Below are 17,083 nucleotides of genomic sequence, written 5' to 3'. Positions count from 1 at the left end.
AAAGACATATATATATATATATATATATATATATATATATATAATATAAATATTTTATATAAAGAACTGTATATATATTTTTTAGTAAAATATAATTGTTCGTACAAAAATATATCGATATAGTTGGTCTGTTTTTTTTATAATTATACTGCTGAACTAGTGCAGCAATAAAGAACAGACCAAGAGTTTCTCTCCGCCCGCTCTCCAGGTAAGGTTAGGTTAGATTAGGTCGCCGTAAATGTCGAGGAGTACATATATCGAATGAAAGTATGTATTTATACTAAATATAACAATTCTCCACAAACCGATAAATAAGTAATGCACAACACAACTTTAGCAAACATGATCTATGTTATATAAATGATTCTTTCGAAATCTTAGCTTAATACGCGTATATTAAAGCAGAAAATGATCGAAAATAGAGCTTTGTAAGATTTGAGGTTATAGATGTTACGAGATTATCATAGAGAATAAGAAAAAGTGAAGCGTTTGGAAAAAAGTATTGTTAATGTATATTATTCATAGGAGGATATCATTGTATATTGATAAATTGTTGAAGACGACATTATGAGTGTTGATTTGGGAGAGCTCTCGCATGATACAAACTTGGTTAATAAGTTGCAACAATTTAGTGACGCGGCATTCAGAATACAGGATATGGTTGAATTGGTTAATAATCCGGCGTTATATGATAAACTTTCAAGACCAGACAAGATCAAATATAATTTATTGCTATCCTTCAGCCTTAACAGTTTATTTTGGATGTATCTACGTGCTGAAGGTAAGCATATAAAGACTGAAATTTCAGAATCTTTTGAGAAAATTTCAAATGATTTGCGTTAATTGTTAAATTATTTCTGTCTATTGTAGGAATTGATCCATCAAAGCACCCCATCAGATCACAGCATGAGCGGTTGAAGAAAGCGATGATAAGAGCAAAGCAGATTGAAGATAGGAATACAATTATGCCACATGTAGACAAAGAAGCTGCTAAAAGATTTGTCAGAAGTGGCTTGTGGGAACCGAAGCAAAAGAGACTCAAGAGAGACAATGGAAAACAAACTGAAATGTCTTAGGATTATTTACATAAATCTAGTCGCCTATATAAATAAGTTCTGTTATATTTTTGCACTAATGGAATAAAGGATTTTTAGGTGTCTTCTATATCTATAAATCTATATTTATATTTATATAACTGTAACATCTCTATGTAGGTGGGTACAAATTTTGTTTGTACAATTTAAAATGTACAACCACATTCACTTCATATTTTGATATTACTTTGAAACGATTTATTTGAAGATTAATTTATTTGACAATACTTTTAAAGCGTAAACAATTAAGATTATCATTAAGAATTTAATATTTACTTGCGGAATTTGATTATAATTTTAAAGACTTGGAAAACTTCGATTTTTTCAAACTTTTCGCGATTTCTTTCTGTCTATTTCCATGGATGAATGGAAAAATTGGGAAAACGAATTTTTCATTTTCCACGGATTTTTTGTTTTTCCGAAAAAATGAGAGAAAGCAGTTTTTGTAACTATAATTTTGACATATTTTTGTACACATTGGCCAACGTATGGATGAAGAAATAACTATTACCACTTAGAATATCTTCGAAAAAGAAAAATATTTGATTAACCACTAGATAAAGATAAGAATATTTATACTTACAGAAAGTGTCCGAAGTGATGACCATTGTTATCGATGCAAGTTCTGAATACGTGCACGAATAGTTACGAATAATTCAATCGAATCGAGCCCCAGAGCAGGACGTTTACTTTGCGACTAATGGAAGCTTTCTGAGCTGAGATTGAATTATTCTTTTGGATATAGAGGAATAATCCAATCTCAGTACAGAAAATGTCCGACAGTTGTAACTGGCCATTACGGTTGTGAACTTGGCTATTATTCCTTCAGACAAGTCTCTTGTCTGATATCGTGAAGTGACCTTTCCTAAATTTATACGATCGCGCTAAACGTAACGCCACAGCATGACGCCGTGACGTGGCGCTCGCAACGGCGCAGCGCTGCAATCACAACGGCGAGAGGGAGCGTCCGTGCCGTCAATGTTGTAGACCCCTATTACGATCTCGTGGCGCGCAGGCGCAGCAAGACCTTCTGGTTAGAGTATCCATTTTGATCACATGTGAGTATTCCGAGCTTCTTGCTTTCGGCGTCGACTAATGGTGCTAATTGCCCGTGCGAACGGCGAAACATTGAAAATACGTGGGTGAATGTCGGGCCGGTTCGTATACGCGCAGCTACGGCACGCCGGCACGCGCCAGGGTGATCCGTAACACGGCCGACGATCACCGTGCGGTCCGCGCTGGCAATGTGGCTCGCTCGCGTTCGTACCTGTCCGTATGCGTTTTCCCGATCGCGTGGAAATACGCCGTGGACGACGACGACGGCAAGCAGAGAGCGTTCCGACGCCCGTCCCAGATGTATCGGTCGCGGGCGTCCACGCGCCGCCACCGCTCTCGCGCTTTCCCCGTCCTCGTCGTGCACGAGGCATCTTTGGTTAGTCGCGCTTCGACCCGTTCCGACATCTCTCGCCCGAACTCCCTACGATGACGCGCCACGTGGTCACCCTGTTCGTCCGGGTGCCGGCATACACGTTGTGATGTCTCCGCGGCTCTCGAGTGGCCGTATACTGTGCGCTACTGACGGTCACGCGAACGCTGCTACGTGCGAATATGCGCAATATACAGATATCCCGTAGAAACGAGAACTTCGCGTTCGGTTGACGCGACTTTTTTTGGAGTTAATACGAACACGGGTTTCGCTCATTGGCTAGGCAGCTATCGGCTCGTACGACCCAAAATTCGTTTTGGCTATAATAACGTTGTCTATTACATTGAATATAGTATAGTACTACTAAAGCACTAAAGAGGAACAAAGTTCTAATAAAATCTTTGTCACTGTGCCATTAGCATTATTGCAAGTCACTTTAGGTATCCTGCTATGATTTTAAGATCATTGTTACTCGGAAGAGATTGTAACTTGTAACATCTAGAACTATTTGCAAACTTGTGCCTTTACTTTGTGCAGACAACTTTAAGTCAACAATGGCAGACATCGAGGATACTCACTTCGAGACTGGAGACTCTGGTGCCTCCGTGACCTATCCTATGCAATGCTCAGCATTGCGCAAAAATGGGTTTGTTATGTTAAAGTCTCGTCCATGCAAGATAGTAGAAATGTCTACTTCTAAGACTGGCAAGCACGGTCACGCCAAGGTCCATTTAGTGGGTATCGATATATTTACTTCAAAGAAATACGAAGATATCTGTCCTTCTACACACAATATGGATGTGCCGTTTGTCAAGCGGGAAGACTATCAGGTAACATAGTTCTTTGTCTCCTGCAGAAGAACGTGTTTCTATGATTGTGAATAATTATAGCATATCCAACCTGTAGAAGTAACTTCACGATGAAAGCCAATCGAAGATACTGGCTTTCAAGCATCTCTATTATTTTTTTGTTCTTTGTTCAGGTGTCCCTTTTTATTTTGATATCTTATGATTCCAATACATATACATTTAATACGAAAGATATTAGAAAAAAATTTAAAGCCGAGGATAGTTCTTTTTTATTCAATATTCAATTATGCTCTTAACATACAATACTGAAAAATATTGCAATTGTTTTGTATTTAGCTGACAGATATATCTGACGATGGCTATCTCTGCCTGATGGCTGATAATGGGGAATTGCGTGAAGATCTCAAAATACCCGATGGTGAATTGGGAACACAATTGCGTGCTGATTATGAGGCTGGAAAAGAGTTACTTGTAAGTAAATTTTTATCTACTTAAGCAACCATACATGCAATTTGTCAATATTATTTCATTTAATATTATTGCATATGTTACGTTGTGCTTCCAAGACACAATTGAAGATACAATTGAAAATATTGTTGAGTTGTACAGGAATATACAAGAAATATGTATATTAACAATTTATATTACTCCAAAATTATTCTATTATATTAAAAAAATATATAATCTTTTGACAGTTATATTATTATAACAATTATAATTTAGTTATCAATCGATTTGAACAATATTATTATAGTTTCTAAAACTTTTGAGATAAAACTATGTTTTTGCTATAAATATATATTGGCCCAACTTAGAAACGGCCACAAAGACTAATTCGAATAGTTTGTTATTCAGTCATGAGTTTACTTGACCTTGAAACTGTTTTTTTTTCCTTTTTTCTCCTGACATTTTTCTCAGAAGAGAATTATTCCCATTAACATTTATTTTCATATTGATCGCAGAAATTGATTGCTTGCTTATTCGTCGAAAAATCTTTCATTTTGCATTTTCATACATATCTACATTCATGTTAATAAGTTCATGTATTTTTTTTAGTGCACTGTATTGAAGGCGTGCGGCGAGGAGGTAGTAATCGCCATTAAAAACAACACCTCCCTCGACAAATAATTGTGTTCAGCCTGAAGATTACGACGACAAAAAGCCCAACACACATTCGAGCAAATACCACCCGCTTAGTCAATCAATCGACACCTTTACCATTGGTCAACCAGGATAAACAACAACAATAACAACCAAAAAACATACAGGAAGATGATGAAGAGAGTGGGAGAGTATAAGAGAGCAAGAGAGGGAGAGAAAGAAAAAGAGCGCTTGAGAGAGAGAGAAAGAGAGGGAGAGAGAGAGAGGGAGAGAGAGAGAAAAAAGAGAGGAAGGTGGAGAAAGCAAAACGGGCTAGCAGTTCCACACATAACAACAGCAACGCGCAGATACGAGAAGCGACTTTTATCAAAGTATAACACCCGCTTACTTAATTATTATTCAACAATAATTAAAATAAATCCGGAAAAGCGAAAACTATAGCAAAAACTATAGGTGACACGCACACTCAGTTACATATACCTACTTATCTACCTACACATGACATCCTAAAAACAAATAGACATACGCGTGTGCGTTTTATGCGCACACTCGCATGAACACACACACATACACACACGTTCACTCTTACACACATCCATTCACACACGCGTTGTTTGTTATACAAGAAAGTGGCGACAACTTTTCAACAGAGAGTTGATTGAGAAATAAAAACTGAGAAAGCCTTGACACATCCTGGATCTTTTTTTTTTTTAAAGAATAGAGAGAGAAAGAAATTATTTACAACAGCTTTGTAACTTATTACACTTATATGTATGAATGAGAGAGTACGTGAAAGAATGAAAGATGCAGAGAGAAAGAGAGAAAGAAAGAGAGCAAGAGAAAATTGTTGGAGACCAATACGAAGAGGTCGTGGGAAAAGGACTGCGAGTCCTTTAAGCGCGCGCGGAACAATTTTTCATGGGATGCTGGCGATGCCCGACACGAAGCAGCTCACTTCAAGCATCTTTCCCATATAACGATCGATTCATAAAGATTAGACAAGACTGGAGTTACACTACACAAAATTTCTACAGAATACCAAAATATATTTTCTTTTCTTTCAAAGAGATCTCGAGTTCTCAAGATTTGTAGGTCTAATAATATAATTGCATTAAAATTGCATTAAATATTTTGAATTTCAGCTCTCAAGAGCTATAAGGATTATGAATTATATAAGAATGATTCGTAATGCTTAAAAAATGACTTTTAGATACCTAAAGTCTCGGAAATATCGAAATCTTGAAGAATGTAACACTCTAACTTAACTAAGTTTAGGGAATCTAAATGCGAAATCAGGAAGATTGACAAGTCCAAGAGATATTCGATATCTACAAAGGCAATTCAGAGGCTTCGAGATTCTGGTATTTAAAGGTTATTGCTCGCGAAATTCAGATTCGAAATGCGCGAGGATCTTGACATTTCTTTGTATTCAACAATTGAACAATGCAAAGGCTTTGGGATTGAAGTATCTAATAGTTCGTGTGTTGGACTCGATATATAAGCATTTAAAGAACACAATAAAGAGCCCATAGGTTCTTATATAATTAAAAATTCAAGTACAATTTTTCGGTATCCGCGGATATCGAGGTGCGCAAGAATCGGGCGTTTTAGACCTCTAAATCCAAGGACGTCGAGATCTTAAGAATATCACATAGGATGACATTTCGCGCGCTTGATAGCCAATGCGACGCGATCGCGACATCGCGTTACGTTCAGTCTGTAATTGGCTTGCGAATGCTCAGACCTTATTACATTTTGTTGTAATACCTCGTTTTAATAAACATTTTTCAGAACAGGTTACACGAGCCGCCTTCAATCGACAAGATGTCTTAATTAGATGATGTAACACGTTAGAATAGACATAATAATTAGGGGATAAAAAAAGAGGAGGGCCGCGAATGGAAGATCCTTGTGTGAACTTGCAAGAGTGCGTACAGAATCTTTTCCTCACATCCTTTCCGTCTCGTGTCCTTCGTGTCATCGTTTGTATAAAAAGAAAATTGTTCCGGAAGTGCAGTCTGAATGATTAGGAATAATTATAAGCAGATAATTAATTACGAGAGTGTAATCACAGTTATCACTGGAAGGTATACGTTCTTTCTCCCTAATAAGAATTCATAGACCTTGAATTTGCTCGATTTGGTGTCCTCGCGATATTCACATCCTGTATTTCCGCCAAAACTTGGTTTATTTTTTAGTACAACAGAGCGCTGCAGATTTTTTCTTCTAAGTTTAAATTTCCTACGATGAAACATTCAGGTCGTTTTCATATAATTTGTTGTAAAATTCCGAAATATTTTTTTTTTCAAGAATCAGGATTGTCGCTCCGGATATATGTTCCCGGCGATTAAAAATCCTTAAAAAGTTTCCTTAGTTAACAATTGAACAATATGAAGGCTCCAAATTACTAAATATACGTATGTGTGAATTTCGCATACATCAGTAATAATAACTGTTATCTTCACATCCTGTCTCCGAATGTCTGATATATATATGTATATATATATATATATCTTGCAAAAGATCCCCTGTTCTTATATAAGCCCCCTCTTTATCAAACACAAGGGGATCCGAAATAACGCGCCTTCCTTGATGACTTTGATCTTTTGCGACGACGATTAAAATCGAAAACTCATCTATTATAATCTAAATGAAATATCGACTAATTAATTAATACAAGAAATAAATCAGCGTCTGTATTCTATGTGTGCTATGTTGGACCAGGCTCATAATTCTTACGATTGTTAATCACAATCGAAAGGGGAGGCACACACACACACATCAGTATGAAAGAAATATAGACATAGTGGAAAGAGAATATTCACACACAGAAGCGTTTCACGGTGACGTCCTTCTTTTAGTCCTTTCTTAGACTGACTTGCCCACACACTGCCATCATTCAGATTTGCAAAACTGAGTTTGATTAAATCATTAAGTTGATCCGTGTTATTAGTAGACTCGTGAAAGAGGGATAAATTGTGAGTAATGATCAGTAGTGTAATTCAAGTGTGAAAAAAGGCACTAACGTAAAAAGAAAATAAAAAGAAGACCGCTTTTCTTTCTTCGTTTATGTACTTATAAATTTTGTGCTCGGTACTTTTGCGTCTCTATATTATTATGAGAAGTAATCTAAGCGCCCATGGATCCTAGGATATATAAGATTCTCAATGTGTGTATATGGTTGCGCAGACGCTTAAAGGCTCCAAGGATTTATAGTACCAAATGACTAAACTATCAACGTCATCTTACGTACAGAAAATTAAATTCTGAAAAAAATTCTGAAAATGAATGAGAATGAAAAGGAAGTCCTCAGTTCATCTGTCGTTTTAGAGGAGAAAAAAATTTGTGGTACTGGCGATCTTTGGGGTCCAAAAACCTATTAGTTCAAGAATTTGTAATATCAAAGACCTATGGCATTATCACGCCATGCATAATCTTGTGAGAGAAGTTCCGATAATAAAGAGAACCGTGATACCCAGGATCTGTGGTTTCGTGAAGATCCATGGTACCAACAGATTTTTGTACTTATGAAAAAAAAGTTTAATACAAACGAATAAACTTTAATTTTAAAATTTTTATTTGCGCACTATATATGGATTCATTATTATAACAAATGCAAAATGCTCTTCTTTTGGACTTTTTACGTAAATAAATCGTTTTATACTGTTCCTCAGAATTAGTTAGTTGTGGCTCGAGTCAATTCCAAACAGTATAAACGGGTAATGTCCTTTAATTAAATGCGTTATTTCACAAAATCTCAATAGTTTATCGCAAAAGTTATATCGCTCTCTTCATCATATTTAACGGACATTAATATAAATGATGAGAATTTCTATGTGAAACTTTTCAAGTTCTCACATTTACACGAAGGGTAAACCTTTCGTTACAACAATTGCGACGCGTTACATTCGTTTTACAACTTTACATTTCAGCGCTTAATTGCGCGCTTTCAAATTTAATCCTAAACAGTATAAGAGGAATATTAATACGCTTTTCAAAATAATTCGTAATTTTCGTAAGATTACGAAAACGTTAGATTGCTATTTTTTCATGATTATCAAATTTAACAAACTGAAAGAGGATTAAATTGCTAGATGTGCTCTTTTTAAGGTCTCCTCACGTAGTAAACGTTAGACTACAATATTACAACTCACTTTTGCACTTTACATTTTTTTTTATTTAATTTATCATTCTAAAACGCGTTGCACCTTTCCCGCATATTTACAATAAACTCTATTTCACTCGAAATTAAACAAAGAAAAATATTTCATACTGTTTAGGTTTAATCAACGCGTTTGTGTTATTCATATCTCCGGGCAACAAAGCGCAGGAAGTAATAAGTGTCACGTTTCGTTCGTGAAGATCGACCACAATGATTCCAAGGATTCGCAAGTTCTGTGGATGCAATCTGGCCTTAAGACCCAGGTGGCAGCATTTAAGACTCCCAAAGGCCCAAGAAAATCTCAAAGCCTTTTCGGGAAAGAAGTTCTCGAAGAAGATCGCCGCAAAAAGAACCCAGAATCTCCAGGAATCCAAAGATTCCATGGATTTCAAGAATATAAAGATGTCTGTGAAAATACAAAGATCCCAAGCAAGGTTGAAGAGGATCCAAAAATACCATGAAGTCTATTCATAATCATAATCAAAGCTCTCTTGCTGCTGCTGCTGTTGCTGCTCGCAAGATCAATTGTTGGCGTTTCGCCTCTGTAATGCGGCCGCGAGATCCTGCCTGAGTGCAGCCTGCTGTCTTTGATCGGCCAAAGACTGCACTGATCGCAGTCCATTCACAATATCTTTCGTCTTGCCAAAGTAGATTTCATTCAGCGTGTTGCGTATCTTGTTCTCCATATCCTCGACCATTCTGCCGATGTTGGCGATATGTGGGGATGTCTCACTGATCTGAGCATCCTGCTCCACCTGCGATTACGTGCGTGCTATACACGGAGCAATTCAACATCGAACGTTGCGACTTTATACGCAATTTCTATCAATTTGATAAGCTTTTACTTCAACATGAAACTGCTAATTTCAACCTAATTCTACTTTGATACAAATTTAAGAGAGAGAACAAACCGAATGAATAGATGATACAAGACACGACGCTTGGAAGAGAGCGAAAAATGTTACATAATCAAATATTGTAAACGGTTCTGAGAGCTTACCTGGCGCGTTAGACTGCCACCCAAATTCATCGTACCAGAGCCGTGCTTATTGGTCTGCAACCATAGCATAGCTGTCGATGTGAGTTTGTAGTGAGCTGTACGTCCCGTGGACTTTTCTTGCACCTCCACGACGTGTATAGAGTCCCAGCAGCCTTTGATCTTCTTGGAACCGTCGCCGGCCTTCTTGATTAGGATCACCGCCGCAAAACCATGATCTAAATCCCATAAATATACCGAAGAAACGCCACCTTCGAAGTAGAGTTCTCGGTACTGATCAAAGGCATGGTTGGCGTCTATTTCAAGTTTTCTCAACCGCTCAGAAGGCATCGAGCCATCTTCTAATGGTGGATCATAAGTGTTGCTCCAAGGAGATCTATAAGATATTGCATGTTCGTATAAAGACTTTATTTTCCTCTCTTGCATTGCCAAGTATTCCAAATGCCTATTTGGAACAAACCTGTATGAATCTCCGTCTCTATTGTAGTCACAGAGAAGATAATCCTTGCCAGACTCCTTATCCTTGGCAATTTTTAATGGTTGGTCTACCGAGGATAACAGATCCTCGCACAGGGAAGGGACCAAGTCAATCAGATCGCTCAGATTCTTCTCAATCTGTTGCGGTGGCAATCTCCGCATCAAATCCAGTGCACAATCCATTTGCTGCTCTGTCTAAAAGAAATTTAACAGCTGAGAGATCAAAGTAGAACACTGTATCTGATCTGTGACTGTCCCCGTTTTTCTCACAAAGCAATTTTAACATTTATTGCGGTATTGTGAGAAGGAAGGGGGCGGTAATAGATAGGAGAAGGATGACACTATTGTCAAATACATGAAATGTCAGATGTAAAACGACTTATTTACAAGTATATACGGTGTACAAGAGAGTAGAAGATAAGAGCAGGATATTCGAGATGTCTCACCATAGTGCTCCGATGTGAATTGGTTATAATAGGCCGACGAACATGAAAACCTCGTTAGTCGATGTCGACAATTGGAATAAACGTGAAACGCGTTTAACAGCCACTACCTCGCTGGGATTTTCTCTAAAATAAGGGAAACGGGCATTTAAAGGGTGTGTCGTGGTGCGAGCAGCGATTGGCTCATCGCTGGCTGTGCCTCCAAGAAGAGCGAGGTTAACTGTCCGCGTCGCAGGATGGCCAAACTGACGTGTAAGTTCAAGCTGACGTTGTCGAACGTGCGGATTGGCCGATTGAGCGGGGAAGTCGCTGAGTGGTGGCGAAAAAAAATCTCGGACACGTTTGATTCGGCTGCACCTTGTGCGCTCGATTATTCCTCGTTCCTTCTTCCGCCAACGCGTGAAACACACAGGTCCGTTCCTCCTGACTGTTTCATGCCATCGCGAAAGTGCTGGCAGAGAGTGCAGTTAGAACGAACTGGCCCTTTATCTGTGGATTTCTTTCGAACAAACGCATCGTGTGTAGACGTTGGCGCGCATCGTGACTCAGAGCTGTGCCTAAGATAGTGATAAATGTGACGTAAGTGTGAAAGATTAAACGTACCAATTGATAAGTGGCAGATCATAGAATGAAAGTGAATTAACTGACGAGAAAATAATTTTGGATATTTCTCAATCGACAGGCATAATATACGAATATCTAGACACGATACATTTGTCCTGGAATACGTCAGTGACGGAAGCGAAGGCATTTATAACGTTTAGTGTACCTCTCCCTCTCTCTTTCTCTCTCTTGCTCGCATTCTTCTCTTTGATATAACGTTACCTATCAGGAGCCTACTATTTTTCGTATCCTACGATCGTGCACTAGGAACTTTTGCGACAAGTACAAACACACGCGCACATGATCTCCTTTGGAGAGATCTCCTCCTAATCGTGGAAATGCATCTCTCAATGCGGACTCATTATTATTGAATCATCACCATTCAACTCCAATATGCTCGAGTATTGGGGCATGAAATTTATATATATTATTAGACAGTATTAAACAGGGTACAAGAAACAGTATATAAAACAGTATTAAACAGTGTTTTAATATATATATATGTGTACACGTATATGCACACATACACATACATGATATATCTACTCGGTTTTAAGTCGTTTTAAAGTGTTTGGGTACATTGCGTCTTGACACGATGGCAAATGTGTGCGAATTTGCGCAAATAATCCCGCAGTGAGATGATAGTGAATGTGCGTTTTATCACGAGTGATCAAAGGTGACAGCGATATCACGAGCAAATCTGGCCTCCTCTTAGTATTCATAATCTTTGAATTATCATAAACACACGAGAATGGGTGTTGGTCTTAAACCATTGGAATTTACGGATTGTTTAACCGACAGTCCGTATTTCCGCGAGAATCTTCATTATCACGAGCGCGAATTGGAAAAGACCAGTCAACAGATCAAACGTCTCGTTAAAGAGGTCAAAGATTTATTGTTAGCCGCAAAAAGTGAGTTCTGCAAAACATCTATATTTTTTTGTCTTTACTTTCCTCAACAAGATACAAACCTGTTGCGTGTATGTTCATATTTATCAAATTGCTAAGTAAGTGATATAAATATCCCGTCAGATTTGTCCAGAGCTCAAAGAGCCTTTTCCAAAACGTTACAAAACTTCAGTTTTGAATGTATCGGCGAGAGCCAAACTGAGGATGAAACCCACATATCTCAAAGTTTAAAAGAATTTGGAAAACTTATAGCATCTATAGAAGATGAAAGAGATCGCATGGTATGTAATACTTTAAATGTTTGTATATAATTAAAATAACTAAATACTGCGTGCATTACTATTATAATTTTTGATAATCTATCTTGTATTTACCAACATGACATTTTTATACAGCTGGGACGAGCACATGACCAGATTATATTGCCTCTGGAAAATTTTAGGAAAGAACATATCGGAGGAGTCAAGGTAACATCATTCATTAGTATTTACTTTACAGTATTTTATTTAATTTTTATAGCTACATTCTATTTAAAATATGGTTGACAAAATTTTAATCATCTTCGGTAATTTATCTCCTTTTCAGGATGGTAAAAAGAAATTTGAGAAACAGACAATCAAATTTTGTCAGAGTCAAGAACGTTACTTGAATTTATCTACTAAAAAACAAGACAACGTACTGCAAGAGGTATATCTCAAAATAAAAGAAAACTTAGAATTGTTCTGTTGACAATTTTATTAGGTTTATGTGAAAAATTAGAACTTTGCGTTAGTTAATATTGTATATGCATGTGCGTACGTAGGCTGATGCAACATTGGAGATGGCTGAAAGACACTTCTCTCAAGCTAGCCTAGAATATGTATTTCTATTGCAAGAGGTTCAAGAGCGGAAAAAATTTGAATTTGTTGAAACGGTAATGGAGAGTAATGGAGTAATCAACTTCTGTGTGTGCATATGCAAATTGCAAATCAATACAACGCAACTTAACATGTTCTAGTTATTGGGATTTATGTTTGGATGGCTGACATTCTATCATCAAGGCCACGAGGTTGCAAAAGATTTTAAACCTTATATGACAGAGTTACAGTTAAAGATACAGAAGGTTGGTGGTCAGTTTTTTCATAACGTTTCTAACTGCTTAAACACATACACATATTGAGTAATATTGAAGAGAAATTTTATCTGGTCGGTATACACTTATGTCAAGTTAATACATGTGATAATAATCATAGAGAATTATTATTAACGCGTGCTATTGCTGTGTGTTTGAAGAAAATCGTGTCGAGCACCACTAACATGTAGATACACGTTTGCTCTACTACAGTATCTCTAATATTGCTGAGATCTCTTTTCGTTTCTGGCTTCTAGCTGGCCAATATCGCACGTTATAAGAAAAATGAGTTAACAACTTACAAATTTTGCTAATTAATTAGAAGTTAGTTTTCGTAGTGTATTCAAGAAACAATGACATGGATTTCTGCAAAGCGTGCGCACACGCAATCGCTGATAATGCAGCTCTATCTTAAAATTATATCTTATATCGAAAAACAACATTTATAATGAAGTACGTATCATTAAACATTTGATAACTCTCTCGAGTTACGAGATTATGACTCATTACATTCCGCGCGTAATATTCTCGACTAAAAATTACCGTAAACACCACGATAGGATCGGTAACAGCATGGATAAGAGCTTACTAATTACGATTTTTTATTTGTGTGTGTGCGTGTGTTTCGCAAGACTAGAGAGAATTTCCTTGCTACCCGGGCTAAAACTGAATCACTTATGAATAAAATGAAGGACATGAAAAAGGTACGTTTCTCTCATAGATGTTTTTGTATCTTTTTTTAATCAATCAATTAATTACTTTGCCGCGTAAATTTTCTCAAGGTATAGGTATTCTTAGAAATATGAATGATGTAGTTACTTAGAAACACATGTTTTATAATTTAATGAAAACTAGTTTATCGCGTAGACCAAAAGAGGAATATATATATTGTATATACAAATAGCTATTTCCATGAATTTTTCTGCTATGCCATATTATAATGTAATTTATACAATTTGATAATTATTGTATAAAGTACGTATTTTATATTTATCTATAATCGTCTTTCTTTAGTCGGCAGTGGAAACCGGTCTGAATAAACTGCATTCCCGCGAAGGCTATTTGTTCTTAATGGAAAAAAGTAAGTTCGTTTCTTTTTCTATAAGTATAAGATTTTCATGGTAAAAACTAATCGTGTCTCTCTCTCTCTCTCTCTCTCTCTCTCTCTCTCTCTCTCTCGTGCGCGCGATGTTTAAGTAATCTTAACATAAAGTTCTTTCCTCTTATATGCTGTATTATAATTAATTATTATATATTGCTAAAAATGATGCGTTATTTGCAGAAGCCTTTGGTACAACATGGACAAAACAGTATTGCACATATCAGAAGGATAAGAAAGAGTTCACTATGATTCCTTACAATCAACTCACAGGGAAATTTGTAAGTACGAAGGCGGAAGAGCAATTGTTAATATGTATAATGTACCAAAGGGGGGAGAAAGAGAGATATATATATCTCATAAGTGACTTTCAATATTTCTTTAACAGAGTAATAAGGAAACCTTCATCCTAGCATCTTGTATACGTCGAACATCAGATACTATAGAAAAAAGATTTTGCTTCGACGTCACAGCTATTGATAAGTGAGTTTACTTCTACTACTTTCCATAGTACATTTATTTTTAGTATTTATATCTTTAAAGAAAAATAACCAAAAAAATTGCTTGCAAAATCTACGATTATCTATTTTTTAAATAGACATATAATTACTTAATATGTACCTTACTATGAGTACTTCGTTTTAAACCATATCAGCGGAAAATGATTATGAATTTCATCTTTCCAATCTTTTCCAGGCCCAATATAACCTACACGTTCCAAGCGCTTTCGGAGGAGGATAGGAAATTATGGATGGATGCCATGGATGGAAAAGAACCCGTGAGTACGAGGTCTGGCTATTAAATAACGAGACTGCGCATGCAGAAGTCGTCCTAGAGGGGTAGGGGGGGAAACGAATGCAGCGTTGGATAGGTGGAAGTGTCTACTATTCCAGTACGAAACCTCGTTTTTGTCGCTGTAGTAGTATTTTTTCTATAGAGGTTAGAAACGAACGTGTTTTTTTCTCGCGCCGATAACAATGTGTGACGAAAAACACGAGCAACGGATCAATGTGAAATTTCTCGTTAAATTAAAAAAAACTCCGACTGAGTGCTATAACTTGTTGAAAGAGGCCTATGGTGAGAATTCTCTATCTCGTGCGCGTGTCCTCCTGCATCCCCAAGAATGAAAAAAGCAAGGATGTCGAAATCAAAATTTAAAGCCATGCTAATCGTTTTTTTCAACATTAACGGTATCGTGATGACCGAATGGGTTCCAGAGGGTCAAACTGTAAACCAAACTTACTATTTGAAAGTTTTGGCAACACTGCGAGAGCGAGTTCGTAAGAAACGGCCGGAGTTGTGGAAAAACAAGTCGTGGATTTTGCACCAGGCAATGCACCTGCGTTAACCCATAACGCGCTGTCTGTGAAGCGTTATTTAGCCGCTAGAGGCACTCCAGTGCTCGAACACGCGCCGTATTCGCCCTGTGACTTTTTCCTGTTTCCAAAGATCAAGTCTGTCTTAACACTAGATTTACGGACTGAGCCAATTTGACTTATTAAAAATTGGATTACTATATTATATAAAACTTAAATATTATTTTTTAAAAACATATGTTGGTTTTTAGTTACGTAATGAAATATATGTAAATGTTGATTCCTCTCCCGCGCAGACCCCTTCATTTCGCATTATCGAATGTGGTATACCTATTTTTACGGTTGTGAGCCAATTTGACTCATAAAATGATTTAATAGTTAATCGCATAACACATGAAATTTATAGCTTACATCAGGCCTGGGCAAGTTGCGGCTTGCAAGCCGCACGTCATTTGTTTCTCCTCTAATTTGTCTCTCCTCACATATAATGTTTGTGTGTGTGAGAGCCATCCTCACTTGTTTTCGCTACTCCGCTACATTATCTTTCTTTTCTACCCACTTCTGTCATCAGTTCAATTTATACATCGCGTGTGAACAGAGCATTTTTAGTGAAATAATATAATTTTATAAAATCCATTTTTTGCAACAAAAATTTGATCCACAAAGGTAATTTTGTAATTTATTTGTAAAAGGTATCACAATTGATATTTATTTTACATCTGGTTATCTAGGGTTGCTATTATGGGAAAATATCAGAAAAATTTGCTTTTGTTGAAAAAACTAATCAAAATAAAAAATGACCAATCAGATAATGAGTCGGATGCAACTGATGTGGAACTATGTGATAACGAAATTGAAATAGAGGAGGAAGCCAATAGAATTGAATTTTCGAGCAATGAAGATGATCTTCGTTATATAGCTCCTAGCAAAAAGAGAGCCAGGGTTATTTCTGATTCTGAAACCGAAAATGATTTAGACGCTATCGATACATCTTGTAATAAAGAAATTTCAACCGAAAAAGCTGCTGATGGGACTTTATAGGAAACTTTATAGGAAACATTGAAAAAAGGTAGAACTGTAGGTAGATTACCGGGTTATACCATATTCAAAGGACGTCTCAGGTCCAACCGCCTATGCTAAAAGGCATATTATGTNTATTATGCTTGGTTCGGTAAGTAGCGCTTTCAATTTCATAATTGACAAAGGTATGATGGAATATATAAAATCATGTACCGAACTCGAAGCTCGTAAAGTTTTGAATAAGGAACGGTTACAAAATCACAATTATGGGCCTTTGTAGCAATTTTGTATGCTAGAGGAGCATATGAGGCAAAAAATTTAAAGTGTTCATATTTGTGGTCTACGAAGTGGGGTCCGGCTTTTTTCTCCCAAACAATGTCTAGAGATAAATTTATAGACATACTTCGGTTCATACGTTTTGATAAACAAAATGAACGCAGTGAAAGACTGAAAACAGACAAATTTACCTTGATTTCAAAAATATGGGATAAATTTATAGAGAATAGCCGGGTTTGTT

At 36.8% G+C, this 17,083-nt stretch overlaps 4 protein-coding genes across 7 annotated transcripts; 3 read left to right on the top strand and 1 right to left on the bottom strand.

The window, feature by feature from the left end:
- The first annotated feature begins 171 nt into the window (after nt 1-171).
- Nucleotides 172-1,166, top strand: LOC106749581 (nuclear nucleic acid-binding protein C1D-like). 2 transcript variants are annotated; one of them, XM_014629210.1, is made up of 3 exons: nt 172-208; nt 526-781; nt 871-1,166. In XM_014629210.1, exons 2-3 carry the CDS (start codon nt 568-570, stop codon nt 1,074-1,076), a joined length of 420 nt encoding a protein of 139 aa, XP_014484696.1. In that variant the 5' UTR covers nt 172-208; nt 526-567; the 3' UTR covers nt 1,077-1,166. The 2 variants fall into 2 exon arrangements, with proteins under 2 accessions (XP_014484696.1, XP_014484695.1); XM_014629209.1 differs by lacking the exon at nt 172-208 and adding an exon at nt 209-267.
- Nucleotides 1,167-2,060: 894 nt separating this feature from the next.
- Nucleotides 2,061-6,230, top strand: LOC106749591 (eukaryotic translation initiation factor 5A). 2 transcript variants are annotated; one of them, XM_014629226.1, is made up of 4 exons: nt 2,061-2,152; nt 3,058-3,350; nt 3,666-3,800; nt 4,386-6,230. In XM_014629226.1, exons 2-4 carry the CDS (start codon nt 3,075-3,077, stop codon nt 4,455-4,457), a joined length of 483 nt encoding a protein of 160 aa, XP_014484712.1. In that variant the 5' UTR covers nt 2,061-2,152; nt 3,058-3,074; the 3' UTR covers nt 4,458-6,230. The 2 variants fall into 2 exon arrangements, with proteins under 2 accessions (XP_014484712.1, XP_014484713.1); XM_014629227.1 differs by lacking the exon at nt 2,061-2,152 and adding an exon at nt 2,163-2,251.
- Nucleotides 6,231-7,984: 1,754 nt separating this feature from the next.
- On the bottom strand, nt 7,985-10,724 carry LOC106749590 (F-actin-capping protein subunit beta). Its single transcript, XM_014629225.1, has 4 exons — nt 10,513-10,724; nt 10,050-10,261; nt 9,593-9,965; nt 7,985-9,347 (listed from the first exon to the last, which is right to left on the bottom strand). The coding sequence occupies exons 1-4, from the start codon at nt 10,513-10,515 to the stop codon at nt 9,114-9,116; spliced, it is 822 nt and encodes a 273-aa protein (XP_014484711.1). The 5' UTR covers nt 10,516-10,724; the 3' UTR covers nt 7,985-9,113.
- Nucleotides 10,725-10,984: 260 nt separating this feature from the next.
- Nucleotides 10,985-15,147, top strand: LOC106749589 (rho GTPase-activating protein 26-like). Of its 2 annotated transcripts, XM_014629222.1 has the most exons (12): nt 10,985-11,088; nt 11,192-12,023; nt 12,144-12,301; nt 12,416-12,487; nt 12,606-12,707; nt 12,823-12,933; nt 13,018-13,122; nt 13,764-13,835; nt 14,146-14,212; nt 14,414-14,511; nt 14,619-14,713; nt 14,927-15,147. In XM_014629222.1, the coding sequence occupies exons 2-12, from the start codon at nt 11,864-11,866 to the stop codon at nt 15,030-15,032; spliced, it is 1,146 nt and encodes a 381-aa protein (XP_014484708.1). In that variant the 5' UTR covers nt 10,985-11,088; nt 11,192-11,863; the 3' UTR covers nt 15,033-15,147. The 2 variants fall into 2 exon arrangements, with proteins under 2 accessions (XP_014484708.1, XP_014484709.1); XM_014629223.1 differs by lacking the exon at nt 13,764-13,835 and having other exon boundaries at nt 10,985-12,023.
- Nucleotides 15,148-17,083: the final 1,936 nt, after the last annotated feature.

This window comes from Dinoponera quadriceps, unplaced genomic scaffold, assembly GCF_001313825.1.
Source record: "Dinoponera quadriceps isolate SergipeBrazil2010 unplaced genomic scaffold, ASM131382v1 scaffold4009, whole genome shotgun sequence".
NCBI lineage: Eukaryota > Metazoa > Arthropoda > Insecta > Hymenoptera > Formicidae > Dinoponera > Dinoponera quadriceps.
Note: the sequence above shows the minus strand (reverse complement) of the source record. Positions and strands in the feature narration are given on the sequence as shown.

What these genes read in the sequence shown, in the direction of transcription:
- LOC106749589 (XM_014629222.1), top strand. Translation starts at nt 11,864, where the DNA reads ATGGGTGTTGGTCTTAAACCATTGGAATTTACGGATTGTTTAACCGAC. An exon ending in AAATGAAGGACATGAAAAAG is followed by an intron (nt 13,836 to 14,145) that starts GTACGTTTCTCT and finishes GTCTTTCTTTAG; the next exon opens with TCGGCAGTGGAAACCGGTCT. An exon ending in GACGTCACAGCTATTGATAA is followed by an intron (nt 14,714 to 14,926) that starts GTGAGTTTACTT and finishes AATCTTTTCCAG; the next exon opens with GCCCAATATAACCTACACGT.
- LOC106749590 (XM_014629225.1), bottom strand. An exon ending in AGAGACGGAGATTCATACAG is followed by an intron (nt 9,966 to 10,049) that starts GTTTGTTCCAAA and finishes AATATCTTATAG; the next exon opens with ATCTCCTTGGAGCAACACTT. An exon ending in GTGGCAGTCTAACGCGCCAG is followed by an intron (nt 9,348 to 9,592) that starts GTAAGCTCTCAG and finishes ACGTAATCGCAG; the next exon opens with GTGGAGCAGGATGCTCAGAT.
- LOC106749581 (XM_014629210.1), top strand. Translation starts at nt 568, where the DNA reads ATGAGTGTTGATTTGGGAGAGCTCTCGCATGATACAAACTTGGTTAAT. An exon ending in GATGTATCTACGTGCTGAAG is followed by an intron (nt 782 to 870) that starts GTAAGCATATAA and finishes TGTCTATTGTAG; the next exon opens with GAATTGATCCATCAAAGCAC.
- LOC106749591 (XM_014629226.1), top strand. Translation starts at nt 3,075, where the DNA reads ATGGCAGACATCGAGGATACTCACTTCGAGACTGGAGACTCTGGTGCC. An exon ending in TCAAGCGGGAAGACTATCAG is followed by an intron (nt 3,351 to 3,665) that starts GTAACATAGTTC and finishes TTTTGTATTTAG; the next exon opens with CTGACAGATATATCTGACGA. An exon ending in AGGCTGGAAAAGAGTTACTT is followed by an intron (nt 3,801 to 4,385) that starts GTAAGTAAATTT and finishes TATTTTTTTTAG; the next exon opens with TGCACTGTATTGAAGGCGTG.